The 16,918-nt window shown below is 40.6% G+C and overlaps 1 protein-coding gene across 2 annotated transcripts in view; it reads left to right on the top strand.

Annotated features, from left to right (window-relative positions):
* Positions 1 to 16,918, top strand: part of LOC120979732 (solute carrier family 23 member 1-like) — a 652,539-nt gene that overhangs the window by 141,214 nt on the left and 494,407 nt on the right. For both annotated transcript variants that reach the window (XM_040408688.1, XM_040408682.1), the window contains exon 5: positions 13,254 to 13,435. In XM_040408688.1, coding sequence (XP_040264622.1) covers positions 13,254 to 13,435 — 182 coding nt within the window. The remainder of the gene's footprint in view (positions 1 to 13,253; positions 13,436 to 16,918) is intronic.

Here is a 16,918-nt window from a genome sequence, read left to right as displayed (position 1 = left end):
ATACCAGACGCCTTTCCGGACTGCATCCCTCCAGTCCGGGTCATCCTCATCCTCGTAGTAGAACGCTGTTTGAAGACTAGCCGATTCCATCCTGCTGTAGCCAGGGGCGCTGTACGGATACTAGCGTTACCCTCAATTTAGTAAATCCACGAACGGTGTCTCCGAGCTGCTTCTCCTCACACTAGGACGCCATCCCACCGCTGCCACCAATGTAACGGATCACCTGGTACACCGACCGGGTACCTCCGTTGAATGAATGCTCCTAGTGCTTTCCGAGGACTCCAAGCACTCCACTTGACACCGTACGCACTGCAGACCCCACGAATTGCCGAAGCTTGGTTGAGGTCTCACCGTCTCCTACACACCCTGGACCTACGACAAGGCTCCAGGCTCCAGTGGGTGGACCTCTCCTAAAACCAGAGATCAGGAACAGCCCTTAAAAGAGCTAGTAGTTATAGCCAGGGGAGTATACACGTATAGCAATCCCCACACACATGAGACGAGGCTCTATGTTGAAGGTGAAACAGGAACTGACTGTACTTCACGTACAGCCTCTTTTATTCACAAACCAAAAACATAGTACTGCCCACAGGGGTTTGAAATACAACCAATCAGTAATTAACAACACATACAATGTAACTACAGCAACCAATCGTTTACGCCCCCAGAGGACCAGAATGAAGACTGGGACATAGGACAACATATCCCCACAATGCATCATGGTCTCCTCCCCTCTGTCTGGAGACAACCTGAGGAGCAATCCAATTATCTCTCAGAACAAAGGGAGATCGCCAATACACATGTAGATACAACAGGACAGACATCACCATTTAAACACACAATGGGACAATGGCACAATAGAAACACACCCAGCATTTTCCTCCCAAGCTGACAAGTTACAATTATTATAGATTGTTACAACTTTGTGAGTTTACATTGTCCATACATATAACTTACATTAATTCAAACAGTATAACGTGGGGACAAACCTATCCAAAATTCACTTGAATCGGTTCAGGGGTTTAAAAGTTAGTATATGGCCCATAATCCTGGGGCAAGAGGCCAGCAGCCAGTCCTCTCCAAAACCCAGTGGCGAGGTCGGTTTCGCCACAAATAGTACTACTTAACACACCTTATAATAACGCAGAGAGAGGCAACGCAGAGAGAGGAGTCTGAAGAAGAGGAGTCAGAGGAGGAATGTGGCTTTGAGGAGGTGGAAGACCAACCACAGCAGGCGTCCCAGGGGGCTTGTTGTCACCTTTCGGGGACCCTTGGTGTTGTAAGTGGCTGGGTGGAGGAAGAGACCTTCAATGACATCAGTGAGGACAAGGAACGGGACATGGCTAGCTTGGTATCCAACCTTGTGCAAATGGGGAGTTTGCGGTTGTGCAAATGGACTGTTTGCGGTTGTTTGCGGTGCGTTAAACGGGGAGTTTGGTCTGTCACTGTGAAGCGGGCGTAACCCTTACACTACCTGATGGATACAACATCATACCTGATGTTTTAAAGCACGTTATTCCAAACAATTTAGGAATGTTAGGTGATTTATGCCCTTTATGGATTAAAGCCAGACTCTGCGTCAACTATGTAATTTTCCATGGGAGTTTTGCCATGGATCCCCCTCCGGCATGCCACAGTCCAGGTGTTAGTCCCCTTGAAACAACTTTTCCATCACTATTGTGGCCAGAAAGAGTCCCTATGGGTTTTAAAATTCGCCTGCCTATTGAAGTCTATGGCGGTTCGCCCGGTTCGCCCGTTCACGAACATTTGCGAAAATTCGCGTTCGCCGTTCGCGACCGGAAAATTTTATGTTCGTGACATCTTTCCCTATCAAGCCCTATAGGACCCTGGTACTAATGGCAGGGATGAGACTACCTGTTCCTCCAAAAGGAAGGATGAACAAGAGTCTCCTACAGGCCTATTACAAACAATAGGGAAATGCAACACACAGAACCCAAACAAAACACAAAAGTAAAAGAAAATACTTAACTTCAAAAGAGCAATGGAAACACCAGGAACTCAGATCCAACCACAATCTATCCATAGATCCAAACAGAAGCTATAAACCCCACAGCACTGTGGGAGAAGCAACTATAAATAGAGAAGGTTAAATGACCCTAATAGCCACACCTGGGGAAAGAAGGTGTGGCAAGCACCAGAAAAAACACAGACGTCATTTGATCCAAACGTAAAACATGTCAGACCAAACCACGCATTGCTAGTCTCTCCGATCTTCTGCCACCTATCGCGGGAATGTCCGTGAAACTAGGTGGATGGCCCACGGAAACCCCGCCAGCAGAGTCATTAAAAAGCATAAGAGACTTCTGCATGACTTGGGGCTCACACTGCTTGGCTGATTTGCAAGGGGGTGAGGTGAAAGACAGATGCCCATGGGCTGCAGGTGCCAACTCTGCGGTTTCAGCAGGGGACCGGGTCGAAGACAATGTGAAGGAACTAGAGGCACTGTCAGACATCTAACGACCAGGGCCACATCCCTTATTTGATGCTCTCCTCATTTCTCTTTGAGGTCACCCACCGAAATAACAGACAGATTAACTATATAAATTTCCCTGTCACGTATGCAGTGCAGGTGTACCTCACACCAAAAATGAGAATATGTCAGCCACCGAACTAACAGACAGATTAACGATTATATTTGTGTGTCAGGGGTACAAAAATGGTGCAACGCACCAACAAAAAAAAAATCATTATAGGTCACCCACAAAACAAATAGCCAGATTCCTAACACTCTCCCTCGCTTCAGCTACTGCACTACTCAGAGCTGATGGGCGGTGCTACACGTGATCCAGCTTGTATAGAGGCTGGGTCACATGATGCACCGGCCAATCACAGCCATTCCATTACTAGGCATGGCTGTGATGGCTTCTAAGTGCCCACAGCTTAAAAGCTTGTTGATTGGCTGCCCTGCAGCCTTTCAAAAGCTTTATTAAATACTAGAACACCGAACTCGAGCCCAAACTTTTCCGGCAAAGTTCGGGGTCGGGTCCGGTTACCCGAACTCGCAAAGTTTGGTACAGACCCGAACTTTACAGTTCGGGTTCGCTCAACACTAGAAACCACCAAAAAGTGACCCCATTTTGGAAACGGCACCTTTCAAGGCGCTCACAATCATTTTCTAATAAAATGTTTCTTTAGCCCCAAATTTATCATTTTCACTAGGGGTAACAAGAGAAAATGGACCTTACAACATGCTTAAAAAAAAATTCTGAAAACATAAACACCCCATTTGTGATTGTAAACTGCTGTTTGGGGACATGGCAGCATTCAGAAGGGAAGGGGCAACATATAGATTTTCTAACGTGGAATTTGCCTAAATTGTCTTTAGGTGCCATAACATTTTTTTTGTTGTTGTTGACTGAGCTGTGTGAGGGCTTGTTTTTTGCGGATCAAGCTGTATTTTTTATTTTTTTTACATTTTGGTGTACATACCTGTACCTGTTATATTTTGCATCGTTGCATTTTTTTTAATTATACACTAACTACAATTTTTCCACCAAGGTAGGTCTCGGAGGTCTTGTTTTTTGCGGGATTGCCTGCAGTTTTTATTGGTGCCATTTTGGGGTACATACAACTTTTTTGATTACTTTTTATACAATTTTTGGGAGTTGAGGGGCAAAAATTGCAATTCTGTCAATTTTTATAATTAAAAAAAAAAAATTATGAGGTTCTCCATGCGGTATATACTATATGATAACTTTATGCTGTCGGTGAATACGGTTATGGCGATAGCACATTTATATAGTTTTCTCTTGTTTTACAAATTTTTCAGCTTAAAATTTTTTTAAAATTAAAAATAAGTAATATTTTGCATCATCACATACTTTTATTATGACTACTATTTTTCCACCAATGTAGCTGTCTGAGGTCTTGTTTTACAAATTTTTCAGCGTTAAACCATTTTTTGGGAGTTAAGAAAATTCCATCATTGCTTTTCTTTTTTTTTATGATATTCACCGTGCGGGATAAGTAACGTGATTATCTTAAAGATCAGGTCATTACGGACGAGGTGATACCAATCATGTGTAGTGTATTTTTATTTTTTCATTTTTAATTAATTATAAATGTGCGGATATACTGTAGGAAAAAGCTATATTTTTAATTGACTTTTTTAGTTATTATTTTTTTTACCTTTTTTCACGTTTTTAAAGACGTTTTGTACCCAGACCCACTTGGTTCTTGAACATCCAGTGGGTCTGATGGCTGTACAATGAACTGCAATAGTGTATTGCAGTGTATTGTCAGGCTTAGAGTACATGGCAAGCCTGAAGGCTTTTGTAAGGCCTCCAGTTGCCATGGTAACCATCAGGATGCTGCCATGGCTGCCAGATGGGAGAGGGAGGGAGCTTCCTCCCTCTGTTAACCCTTTCCATACAGCGGTCTCTATTGACTGTTTTGTGGCAGGGGTTGAACGGCCGGGATCGGTGACAGCACATATAAAGGTTATATTACAGCTGAACTGTAAAAAACAGAACTTGTAACAGTCATTAGAACCTGTAGCCGGCATTAGAATCCTCTGATCAGATTGATCACCGGCCCGGGACTGCCCTCATTGGTCCCGGGTCGGTTAGCTGAGATCCCTGGCTCTGTATAACAGCCGCTATGTCACTATTGTCATCATGTGTATAGACATGGTGACAGTTTAGTGCCATGTTAAATATATTTGTCATGGAGCACTAAGTAGCAGTGCCCATGACAAATATATTCATCATATGGAGTTAAGGGGTTAACTTCCTCTTTGTTTGGGCTTTTAGCATGGCAAGCAATCTTGTTGAACTCTTTGTCATGCCATCATTCTGGCCATAGGGAGGGAAGAGGGGTAAGTGACTCAATTAGAAAATAACTCTTAGAGTCCATTCACACATCCGTAAGTGTTTTACGGATTTGCAAATTGCGGATCCGTAAAACACTGACAACGGCCATGTGCACATGGCCAGCACTTTAAGCAGACAAGAATAGAACATGTTATTTTTTTGCGGAGCCGGCGGACCGGAAGTTCGGGGCTGCAGAACGGAAGTGCGGATGCAGACAGCACACTGTGTGCTGTCCGCAGCTTTTCCGGCCCCATTCCGCACTGCCATTATGCGGAACGGATCCGGACCATTCATACGTCTGAATGGAGCCTTAGTTTGGGCTCTTAGCATGGTAGGCAATCTCATTTAGCTCTCCCAGTCAGGGCATCACTCTGGCCACAGAGAAAAGTGGGTGAATGACTCAATTAGAGCATCATGCATTTTACTGATAAGTGCAATTCTCTTCTGGGACATCTTTAACTCTTTATAAGGAAAGCAATGGAGCTGCCATACTTTTATCCCATTGCATATTTACACTATGTGCTCAATTATTAGGCAAGTGAGTATTTTGACTATATAATTTTTATGCATATTTTCCAAATTGAAGCTGTCTTTCAGAGGGATGCAGCACTCTTGAAATTGCTAAAATTTTGGGGTCTGATCACAGAACAATCAAATGTTTTGTTGTAAATAATCAACAAGATCACAAGACACATGTTGAGAACAAAAGATGCAAATTAACTGCCAAAGATTTGAGTAAAATCAAATGTGAAGTGACCAGGAACCCATTATCCTCCAATGTTGTCATATTCCAGAACTGCAACCTCCCTTGAGTGTCCAGAAGTATGGGGTGTTCAGTGCTCATGGCCAAGGTAAGGAAGCCTGAAACCCCACAACCACTGAACAAAATATGTCTCCAAGAAATAACTAAAGACTTATTGTTCAAAACTTTTATGGACTGATGAAACGAGAGAGACTCTTAAAGGACCAGATAGATGGGCTTGTGCAGGGGTGGATTGTCCATAGACCGTACAGGGAAATTTCCCTATGGGCCAATGACCAGGGGGCCACCCAAGCCCTCCTGATGGTAGCAGGCAAGGTACATAATGATCTGATGCTCAATGGCCACAGGTGCCCTCCTGAACTCAATTTTATTACCATCCTCCTCAATGATACAGTTGAATACAGTTGTGGCAAGGGCGGCAGTATTATATGCTGCAATATGGTATTGCTGGTGAGGCCCTGCATACTTCTGTTGTCCATGCCTACTTTAGTTGGCACGTCTTCTATCAATTTGGACCTGCCTACAACATGGGGCCACTTTTAGTTTTTTTTCCAGGGCCACTTTAAGTTCCCAATCCGACCCTGGGCTCGTGGCTGGATCAGTAACGGGCACAGAGTTCTAATTTGACTCAGATGCCAGCAAGGTGGAGGTGAGGTACTGTTATGAGCTGGTATTATTAAAGATGAGCTACCTGGATGTTTTTGTGTTGAAGATGGACTCAAAATCAACTATCAAACCTACTGCCAGTTTTTAGAAGACACTTTCTTCAAGCAGTGCTACAGGAAAAAGTCTGCATCTTTCAAGAAAACCATGATTTTTTTATGCAGGACAATGCTCCTTTACATGCATAGAAGTACTCAACTGCATTGCTAGCCAGAGGGCCTTAAAGATTTTTAAAAAAATTTATGACATGTCCCCCTTCCTCACCTAACCTAAACCCAAATGAGAACTTGTGGGCTCTACTTACCAATGGGGAGCTCTTGACATTACTGGATCTCAAAAAAAATTCTGTGCCCTGTGCAATTCAGTGCAGGGCAAGGGGGAGCACTGGAGCGTGAAAAGCTCCAATGCCTCACTCATTTATTGTGAATGAATACAGATCTGCTTGTGTCCGGGTTCATTTCTGAACCTAGACAACCCCTTTTAAAGAGAGATTTACTGTGAGGGAAAACAGTACACATCTCTGAACAGTGTTTGGGAGGCTGTTGTTGCTGCTGCACAAAAAGTTGATCCTCAACAGAGTAAGAAACTGACAGACTCCATGGATGGAAGGCTTATGACTGTTATTGAAAAGAAGGGTGGCTATACTGGTCACTGATTTTATTTTATTTTTTTTAAATGTCAGAAATGTTTATTTGTAAATTTTGAGTTGTTCATTATTCTCATTTCCAGGATCCATTCACACGTCCGCATAATGGGTCTGCACCCATGGCGCAATTTTATGGAAAGGGTGCGTTCCCATAAATTTTCAATGGGGCCGCAAAAGATGCAGACAGCACACCGCACTTCCATTCCACGGCCCCACCAAAAAATAGAGCATGTCATATTCTTGTTCGCAGGCACGGGCAAGAATAGGCATTTCTATCATAGTGCCGGCCATGTGTGGTCCGCAAAATGCGGAACCACATGGCCAGTGTTCATGTTTTGCGGATCCGCAATTTGCAGATTAAAATAACAAGTGATAAAGAATTTAGTTACATAATAATTCTACTGCAAGAGATTGGCTTAGAGTCTCCAACTGGCTCATCTGTGTTGTTTTTGCTGATCATTGCTTGAGAAGAGGTAAGGAATTCGGTCAGCTGTTTGCTATTGTGCGTTTGCTAATGAGCCTAGCTAACTAAGGTGTTACATTTGTTGCTGGGGAGGAGTTTGGGAAGGAGTGTGTGTATATATAGAGACAGACTCATTAGCTGGCCTAATTCATTAGCTTCAAGTACTACATTAAGTACTAGTAAAGAGATATTGCAGGAGATAGTCAGGAGGTAGGCTGGAAGGTGGAAACAATACAAAAAAAAAAGGTAAGATTTGTTTGATTTAAAGTTACAAATTTATTTTTTTATTTTTTTCTCCTCTTTAAAATGGCAGACTTGGTTCAGTGCAGGAATTGTTGTGCATTTATTTCATGTTCCACTCTTTGGAGATTCGGATGCTGTCAGATCTGTAGACAGTTCTCCTTACTGCAGCAGGAAATTGCATTTTTGAAAGCTGAAATATTTAAATTATCTGTTAAACAAACTCCAGCTAGGACTGCTGCAATGCCACTGCCACAGAGGACCCCCAGAAATGGCAGATGGGTTAATGTAGGTTCTGGAAGTCTTAGAGTGGTGGATAGAAGACATGTCCCACAGTCGGTGGTTCTCCATAATTCATTTGCAGCACTCTCAGAATGTAAGGACAACATGGATATGGACTCAAGCACAGAGGGTGAGAAACCATCGACTCCTATGTCTAATGTATGCAACAAAAAAGATAAAGTGAAGTCTCAAAGGATGCAGCTGTTGCTGGGTGATTCAATCATAAGAAGTGTGGAGCTTAAAGAAAATGGTTTTGCGAGATGTCTCCCTGGGGCTACTGCTAGAAGAGATAGAAGACGTATTATTAATATTGTTAAGCAAGCAAAGCAGGAAGGGGACGTGGATGTTCTTGTCCATCTAGGGACAAATGACCTGGCTTGCAATGAAGTGTCAGAGGTGAAAAAATCTTTTATCACACTTGGTAATGACGTACAGGATTTTGCATCCACCATTTCATTTTCTGAAGTTCTGCCTGTGCATAATGTTCAGAATGATAGGCAGAGGCGCATAAAGGAGTTCAACATATGGCTTGGTAAATGGTGTCAAGAGCAAGGATTTGGCTTTGTTTCTCATGATAGCTCTACTTGGAATAGAAAGGAACTGTACAAAAAAGATGGTTTGCATCTTTCTCTCAAAGGAACAAATGTACTTAGTGAACAACTCCAAGAATTTGCGAAAGAGTATTTAAACTAGGAAGGGGGGGCAAAAGAGTGAAAATAAAAGAGTCCAATTGCCCCCCGAAACAATGCCAGAACAGGTCAGAAGCACAGAGGTTAAGAAATGATAAGCTCAGAGTCCTGTCTACAAATGCTCGCAGTTTAGGTAAAAAAATCAATGAACTTGGGTCAATAATGGCATCTGAGAATGTAGATTTAGTGGCTGTTACGGAGACATGGTTTAATGAAAGAAATGACTGGGACATAACCATACCAGGGTACTCTTTATACAGAAGAGACAGAGAAGGCAAGAAAGGAGGAGGAGTGGCCCTGTATGTAAAATATAGCATTAAATCTAACCTAATACAAGTTGGTGAGGCCAACATAGAGTCAGTTTGGGTTACGTTGCAATTTGCTAACCATGCAGTAACTCGTGTAGGTGTGATATATAGACCACCTGGTCAAGTTAAAGAGCTAGATGATCTACTAGTTGAAGAAATAGCTAAAATGACAATGAAAGGAGAAGTTATCATTATGGGAGATTTCAATCTTCCAGATATAAACTGGAAAACCAAAATAGCAAGTTCTACCAGGAGTACAGATATTCTAAATTCCCTACTGGGGTTATCTCTACAACAAGTGGTTGAGGAGCCAACCCGGAGGGAGGCCATTTTGGATTTGGTATTCACAAACGGGGATTCGGTATATGATGTCATTGTAGGCAAAACCTTGGGATCTAGTGATCACCAGTCAGTGTGGTTTAATATAAGAACTGTGAAAGAGTCCCACCACAGACTTTTCAAAAATGAAATTAGTCATAAATGAGTCCTTATCAGACTGGAACGGATTACATGGAGTCCAGGAGAAATGGGACTACTTAAAAGGTGCATTATTGAAGGCAACAGAAAATTGCATTAGACTTGTCAGTAAAAGCAAAAAAAGGAGGAGACCAATGTGGTACTCAGCAGAAGTGGCCCAAATCATTAAAAATAAAAAGCTAGCATTTTGTAATTATAAAAAAACCCAGAGCAATGAAGATAAGGAAATCTACAAGATTAGGCAGAGAGAGGCCAAGCAAGTTATAAGAACTTCTAAAGCGCAGGCAGAAGAAAAACTAGCTCAGTCTATGAAAAAAGGGGATAAGACATTCTTCAGATATATAAATGAAAAAAGGAAATTAAAACAAGGAATAACTAAATTAAAAACAAAGGACGGAAGGTATGTAGAAGAGAATAAAGGGCTAGCCGACTGCCTTAATGAATACTTCTGTTCAGTTTTTACAAAAGAAAAAGGAGAAGGACCTCCACTAGAAAGAATGACTATTAAATCGTTTGATGCATGTATCTTTACAGAGGAAGATGTTCTAAGTTTGCTGTCTAAGGTGAAGACAGATAAGTCACATGGGCCTGATGAGATACACCCAAAATTATTAAAAGAGCTTAGTGGTTAGCTGGCAAAACCGTTAACAGATTTATTTAACCAATCATTAGTAACAGGAGTCGTCCCGGAAGATTGGAAATTGGCAAATGTCGTGCCCATTCACAAGAAAGGTAGTAGGGAGGAATCGAGCAACTATAGACCAGTGAGTCTGACATCAATAGTAGGCAAATTAATGGAAACCCTATTAAAGGATAGGATTGTGGAACATCTAAAATCCCATGGATTGCAAGATGAAAAACAACATGGGTTTACTTCAGGGAGATCATGTCAAACAAATCTTATAGATTTTTTTGACTGGGTGAATAAAATAATAGACGGTGGAGGTGCAGTAGACATCGCATATCTAGATTTTAGTAAGGCTTTTGACACTGTCCCACATAGAAGACTTATCAATAAACTGCAGTCATTGAGCATGGACTCCCATATTGTTGAGTGGATTAGGCAGTGGCTGAGTGAGAGACAACAGAGGGTTGTAGTCAATGGAGAACATTCAAAACAAGGTAATGTTACCAGTGGGGTTCCACAGGGATCTGTACTGGGACCGATTTTGTTTAATATCTTCATAAGTGATATTGCAAAAGGCCTCGCTGGTAAGGTTTGTCTTTTTGCTGATGACACAAAGATATGTAACAGGGTTGATGTTCCTGGAGGGAAACGCCAAATGGAAAAGGATTTAGGAAAACTAGAAGAATGGTCAGAACTCTGGAAACTGAAATTTAATGTGGATAAGTGCAAGATAATGCACCTGGGGCGTAAAAACCCAAGGGCAGAATATAGAATATTTGACACAGTCCTGACCTCAGTATCTGAGGAAAGGGATTTAGGAGTAATTATTTCAGAAGACTTAAAGGTGGGAAGACAATGTAATAGAGCAGCACGAAATACCAGCAGAATGCTTGGATGTATAGGGAGAGGTATAAGCAGTAGAAAGAGTGAAGTGCTTATGCCGCTGTACAGAACACTGGTGAGACCTCACTTGGAGTATTGTGCGCAGTACTGGAGGCCATATCTCCAGAAGGATATAGATACTCTAGAGAGAGTTCAGAGAAGAGCTACTAAACTAGTACATGGATTGCAGGATAAAACTTACCAGGAAAGGTTAAAGGACCTTAATATGTATAGCTTGGAAGAAAGAAGAGACAGAGGGGATATGATAGAAACTTTTAAATGCATAAAGGGAATCAACTCGGTAAAGGAGGAGAGCATATTTAAAAGAAGAAAAACTACCACAAGAGGACACAGTTTTAAATTAGAGGGGCAAAGGTTTAAAAGTAATATAAGGAAGTATTACTTTACTGAGAGAGTAGTGGATGCATGGAATAGCCTTCCTGCAGAAGTGGTAGCTGCAAATACAGTGAAGGGGTTTAAGCATGCATGGGATAGGCATAAGGCCATCCTTCATATAAGATAGGGCCGGGGGCTATCCATAGTATTCAGTATATTGGGCAGACTAGATGGGCCAAATGGTTCTTATCTGCCGACACATTCTATGTTTCTATGTTTCTATGTTTCTAATTCTACATACTTTCAGTAGCCCAATAACTATGCACACAGATTTTTTTTCAAAAAAGGCAAAACCTCACTTTTACTTTCATAAATATTCAGGTTTGAGGTTTATTAGCATTTTGGATTGACTAACAGTTGTTCAATAATAAAATTACCGTAATACTCAGAAATTCAACTTCCCTAATTACTGTGCGCACAATGTACTGTTATCATGAGGATAACCTTCTAGATAATATCTTCTCCTTACAGCAGCAGTAAACAGACAATGGATTACCTTTCTTTTTAGAAGGCTTTATCATTTGTGTTTTCTTTCTGACAGAAGTGTTCCTTTAAGTCACATTTCACATCAAGTATGTGTTCTAGTAGAAGGTTTGGTTCCCAAATGCACTCCTCCCCACTGATGACACTGTCTAAAAAATATATTCTCATCAGTCTACTGATAGTGGGAGATCTCTGAGGTATATTGTAACATTGTCACCAATTTAATTATATAATCATTTATATTATTTTCACAGTACTTTTACCTTTTGGCCTTATGTGGCTCCAATCCATGGTGCTCAGTCAAGTGTCGAATGTCAGGGAGGAAAGGGATGCAAATGAGCTCTTAACAAGCTCTGCCTCTAATGCCACCAGATGTAAGGCAGATATCCTATAAGTCAATGTTCAGCTCTTTAACTAAGCCTTGAGACATGACTTGGATATTAAATAAGCCAGCACCTCATCTGCAGACAGATTTTCTCAGGGTCATTGCCCCTCATCAGAAGAGAGAGTACTGGCTTAACTGGGTGAGAGGCCTGTCAGGGTTAGGGGGGTACTATCTCTCCTTAGGGAGAGAGCACCTTAATCAGCATGAGGAGACTTATAGGCCATACATGCTCCTCTGGAATTCTGGGAGGAAAGGGATGCAAATGAGCTCTTAAAGGGAACCTGTCATGTGGATATTTGATTATAATCTATCTAATTATATACAATCATTAACTACTAAAAAGTGCCTTAGATGTATTCACTTACTGGTGTGACAGATGGTTACCTCATAATATACACACAAAGATGCCGCATGCCGCATGCTAATGAGCTGATTGGAGTCCAGCGTGATGTCATTGAGTCCAGCGTATATTTAATTAACAGCTATAGCCACTCCCCTGTCCACCTGCTGCTGATTCCTATGGAAACAAACTGTCATTCAGCAGCAGGGGGGCGGAGAGAGTCAGGAGCTCATAAATATTCATGACTCATCATTATGAGCTGGAGCTTTTCAATACAAGATGTTGGCAGATTGACTGGGTCAATTAAAGAAAGTGACCCAGCATTGTGCTAAGAGAATCAATCACTTATTTATGTTGCCCTTAGTTAGGACACCATAAAACTGGTGACAGGTTCCCTTTAACAAGCTCTGCCTCTGATGCCACCAGATGTAAGGCAGCTATCCTATGTTATCATGTTCAATCATCTAGGTTTTCCGGTTTTCCCTGCACTTTTTAGATTGTTTAAATAAAAGGTTTTACTTTCATCAGGTTATTATGCTGGGTCCTACAATTGTTGAAGGAAGATTAGCTCTATAATATGTCATGCACTGTATCATGCCACATATGAGATCGGAGGCATAGGAACAGGAAGGCACCATGCAGTTATATGGGTGCCCATTTATAGCTTAAGGTTTTCCCTATTAAAGAATTAGGAACCTGTTTAAATTGTGTGATGTGTGTATTAACTGATTTTTTTACATAATCTGATAACGTAATTAATCATATTTATTTTTCAGATTCAAGGTGCAATTGTCGTTGCTTCCTGTTTTCAAGTGTTTTTGGGCTTTTCTGGATTAATTGGACTTATATTGAGATTTATTGGACCTCTGTCTATCACACCAACCATTACACTTATAGGGCTGTCTTTATTTGGCGAAGCAGGAAAGAAATGTGGCACTCACTGGGGTATAGCTGTACTGTAAGTTCAGCAATTATAATAATCATATCAGATGTAAATATTCAATCTATTATTTAATGACATTTACTTTTGCAGGTAATTTAACCACTTCCCATCTGGGCCCTTTGCCCCCTTCCTGACCAGGCCAAATTTTGCAAAACTGACATATCTCACTTTATGTGGTAATAACTTTGGAACGCCTTTATTTATCCAAGTCATTCAGAGATTGTTTTCTCGTGACACATTGTACTTCATGATAGTCATAAATTTGAGTCAAAATATTTCACCTTTATTTATGAAAAAATCCCAAATTTACCCCAAAATTTGAAAAATTCGCAATTTTCTAAATTTCAATTTCTCTGCTTTTAAAACAGAAAGTGATACCTCATAAAATATTTATTATTTAACATTCCCCATATGTCTACTTTATGTTGGCATCATTTTGGAAATGTTATTTTATTTTTTTAGGACGTTAGAAGGCTTAGAAGTTTAGAAGGAATTCTTCAAATTTTTAAGAAAATTGCCAAAATCCACTTTATAAGGACCAGTTCAGGTCTGAAGTCACTTTGTGGGGCCTACATAGTGGATACCCCCATAAATGACCCCATTGTAGAAACTACACCCCTCAAGGTATTCAAAACCGATTTTACAAACTTTGTTAACTCTTTAGGCGTTCCACAAGAATTAAAGGAAAATGGAGATCAAATTTTTAAATTTCACTTTTTTGGCAGATTTTCCATTTGAATCAATTTTTTTCTTTAACACATCGATGGTTAACAGCCAAACAAAACTCAATATTTATTACCCAGATTCTGCGGTTTACAGAAACACCCCACATGTGGTCATAAACTGCTGTATGGGCACACGGCAGGGCGCAGAAGAAAAGGAACTCCACATGGTTTTTAGATGCCATGTCCCATTTAAAGCCCCCTGATGCACCCTTACAGTAGAAACTCCCAAGAAGTGACCCCATTTTGGAAACTAGGGGATAAGGTGCCAGTTTTATTAGTACTATTTTTGGGTACATATGATTTTTTGATCATTCATTATAACACTTTATGGGGCAAGGTGACCAAAAAATTGGTTGTTTTAGCACAGTTTCTATTTATTAATTTTTACAGCGTTCACCTGAGGGGTTCAGTCAAGTGACATTTTTATAGAGCAGATTGTTACGGATGTGGCGATACCTAATATGTATACTTTTTCTCATTTATTAAAGTTTTACACAATAATAGCATTTTTGAAACAAAAAAATTATGTTTTAATGTGTCCATGTTCTGAGAGCTATAGTTTTTTTATTTTTTGAGAGATTTTCTTATGTAGGGGCTCATTTTTTGCGGGATGAGGTGACGGTTTTATTGGTACTATTTTGTGGGACATACGCGTTTTTGATCACTTGGTGTTGCACCTTTTGTGATGCAAGCTGTCAAAAATTGCTTGTTTTGACACAGTTTTTTTTTTATTTTTTTTTACGGTGTTCACCCGAGGGGTTAGGTCATGTGATATTTTTATAGAGCTGGTTTTTACGGACGCGGCAATACCTAATATGTATACTTTTTTTTATTTGTTTCACTTTAACACAATAATAGCATTTTTGTAACCAAAAAAATGATGTTTTAGTGTCTCCATGTTCTAAGAGCTATAGTTTTTTTTATTTTTTGAGAGATTTTCTTATGTAGGGGCTCATTTTTTGCGGGATGAGGTGACGGTTTTATTGGTACTATTTTGTGGGACATACGCATTTTTGATCACTTGGTGTTGCACCTTTTGTGATGCAAGGTGACAAAAATTGCTTGTTTTGACACAGTTTTTTTATTATTTTTTTTTACGGTGTTCACCCGAGGGGTTAGGTCATGTGATATTTTTATAGAGCTGGTTTTTACGGACACGGCAATACCTAATATGTATACTTTTTTTTATTTGTTTCACTTTAACACAATAATAGCATTTTTGTAACCAAAAAAATGATGTTTTAGTGTCTCCATGTTCTAAGAGCTATAGTTTTTTTATTTTTTGAGAGATTTTCTTATGTTGGGGCTCATTTTTTGCGGGATGAGGTGACGGTTTTATTGGTACTATTTTGTGGGACATACGCGTTTTTGATCACTTGGTGTTGCACCTTTTGTGATGCAAGGTGACAAAAATTGCTTGTTTTGACACAGTTTTTTTCTTTTTTTTTTTTTACGGTGTTCACCCGAGGGGTTAGGTCATGTGATATTTTTATAGAGCTGGTTTATACGGACGCGGCGATACCTAATATGTATACTTTTTTTTTTTTTTTCTATTTTTAACTTTTTTTTTTCATTCCTTACTTGGGGACTTTTTTTTTTTTTTACATGTGAAACTTTTTTTAATTTTTTTATTTTCAACCTTTTATTTTTATTTTTTTTATTTTACACTTTTCGTCCCCCATAAGGTCATACAAGACCTCTGGGGGACATTTACTTCACTTTTTCTTTTTTTTTTCACTGTTGATTTCTCCTGTAACTGGGGCTGACATAGTAGCCCCAGTTACAGGACAAATGCACCCCTATAGAGGCTGTACAGCAGCAATCCAGCGCTGTACAGCCTCAGAGCAGGGCTGATCGAGGTCTCTGAGAGACCTCACACAGCTCCTGCACACTCCGGTCACGGCGGTCACATGACCGCCGGGCCGGAACAGGAAGCGCACATCGCTTCCTTCTCTGCAGACACAGCGCTCGGTGAGCGCTGTGTCTGCAGCGATCGTGAAGGCAGGGACACCTGGAAACTGTCCCTGCCTTGTCTTAGGGTTGCCCTGCTGTCACTGACAGCGGGCAACCCGATCAGCAGCTGCACGATTAGCGTGCAGCTGCTATTTCTGACAGGACGTTTTAAAACGTGCTGTCAGAAATAGACGTCCACCCATAGGACGTTTATAGTCTATGGGCGGACGTGAGGTGGTTAATCTTCATTAGTATTAAATTGAGCTTTTCTAATTTCTAAGTGTATGGACCCATGTGGAGGAGCCAAATGACCAAGTGGCTGTCCCTTGGCAATCTGAATCCCACTCCATGAAAGTATACTCATAAGAGAACAGGCAAGCAATCTTTGCCCAAAAAATTTCTAAGTATATGAATCTCAGTGACTTTGACAAATAGCAAATAGTCATGGTTAAACAATTGGGTCAGATTACCTCCAAAATGGCAGATCTTGTCGGTGTGTTCCAGGCAGGCAATGGTTAGTACCTATCAAACTGTTTCAAGGAAGGCAAACTGGCAATCCAGCAACTGGGTCATGTGTGTCCAAGGTTCACTTAATTTTTCAATTAGTCAGAGACTACTAATTGCCTCCTTTTAACATATGTTAACTTCCTATGTAAAACATAACTTTTATTATTGGTCGCTAATATTGTCTTCTTAGACCATTTCTTTATTATTAAAACTCTCAGTTGTGTCCCCTCCATGTAACATTGTATCTGGACAGCACTGTGGTACTGTACTGCTACTTAGTAAATACTGGGAGGCTAGTAGCTGTGCGCCAGCT

Source organism: Bufo bufo, chromosome 1, assembly GCF_905171765.1.
Source record: "Bufo bufo chromosome 1, aBufBuf1.1, whole genome shotgun sequence".
Taxonomy (NCBI): domain Eukaryota; kingdom Metazoa; phylum Chordata; class Amphibia; order Anura; family Bufonidae; genus Bufo; species Bufo bufo.
The sequence above is the reverse complement of the archived record's forward strand: the minus strand, read 5'-3'. Positions and strand labels throughout refer to the sequence as shown.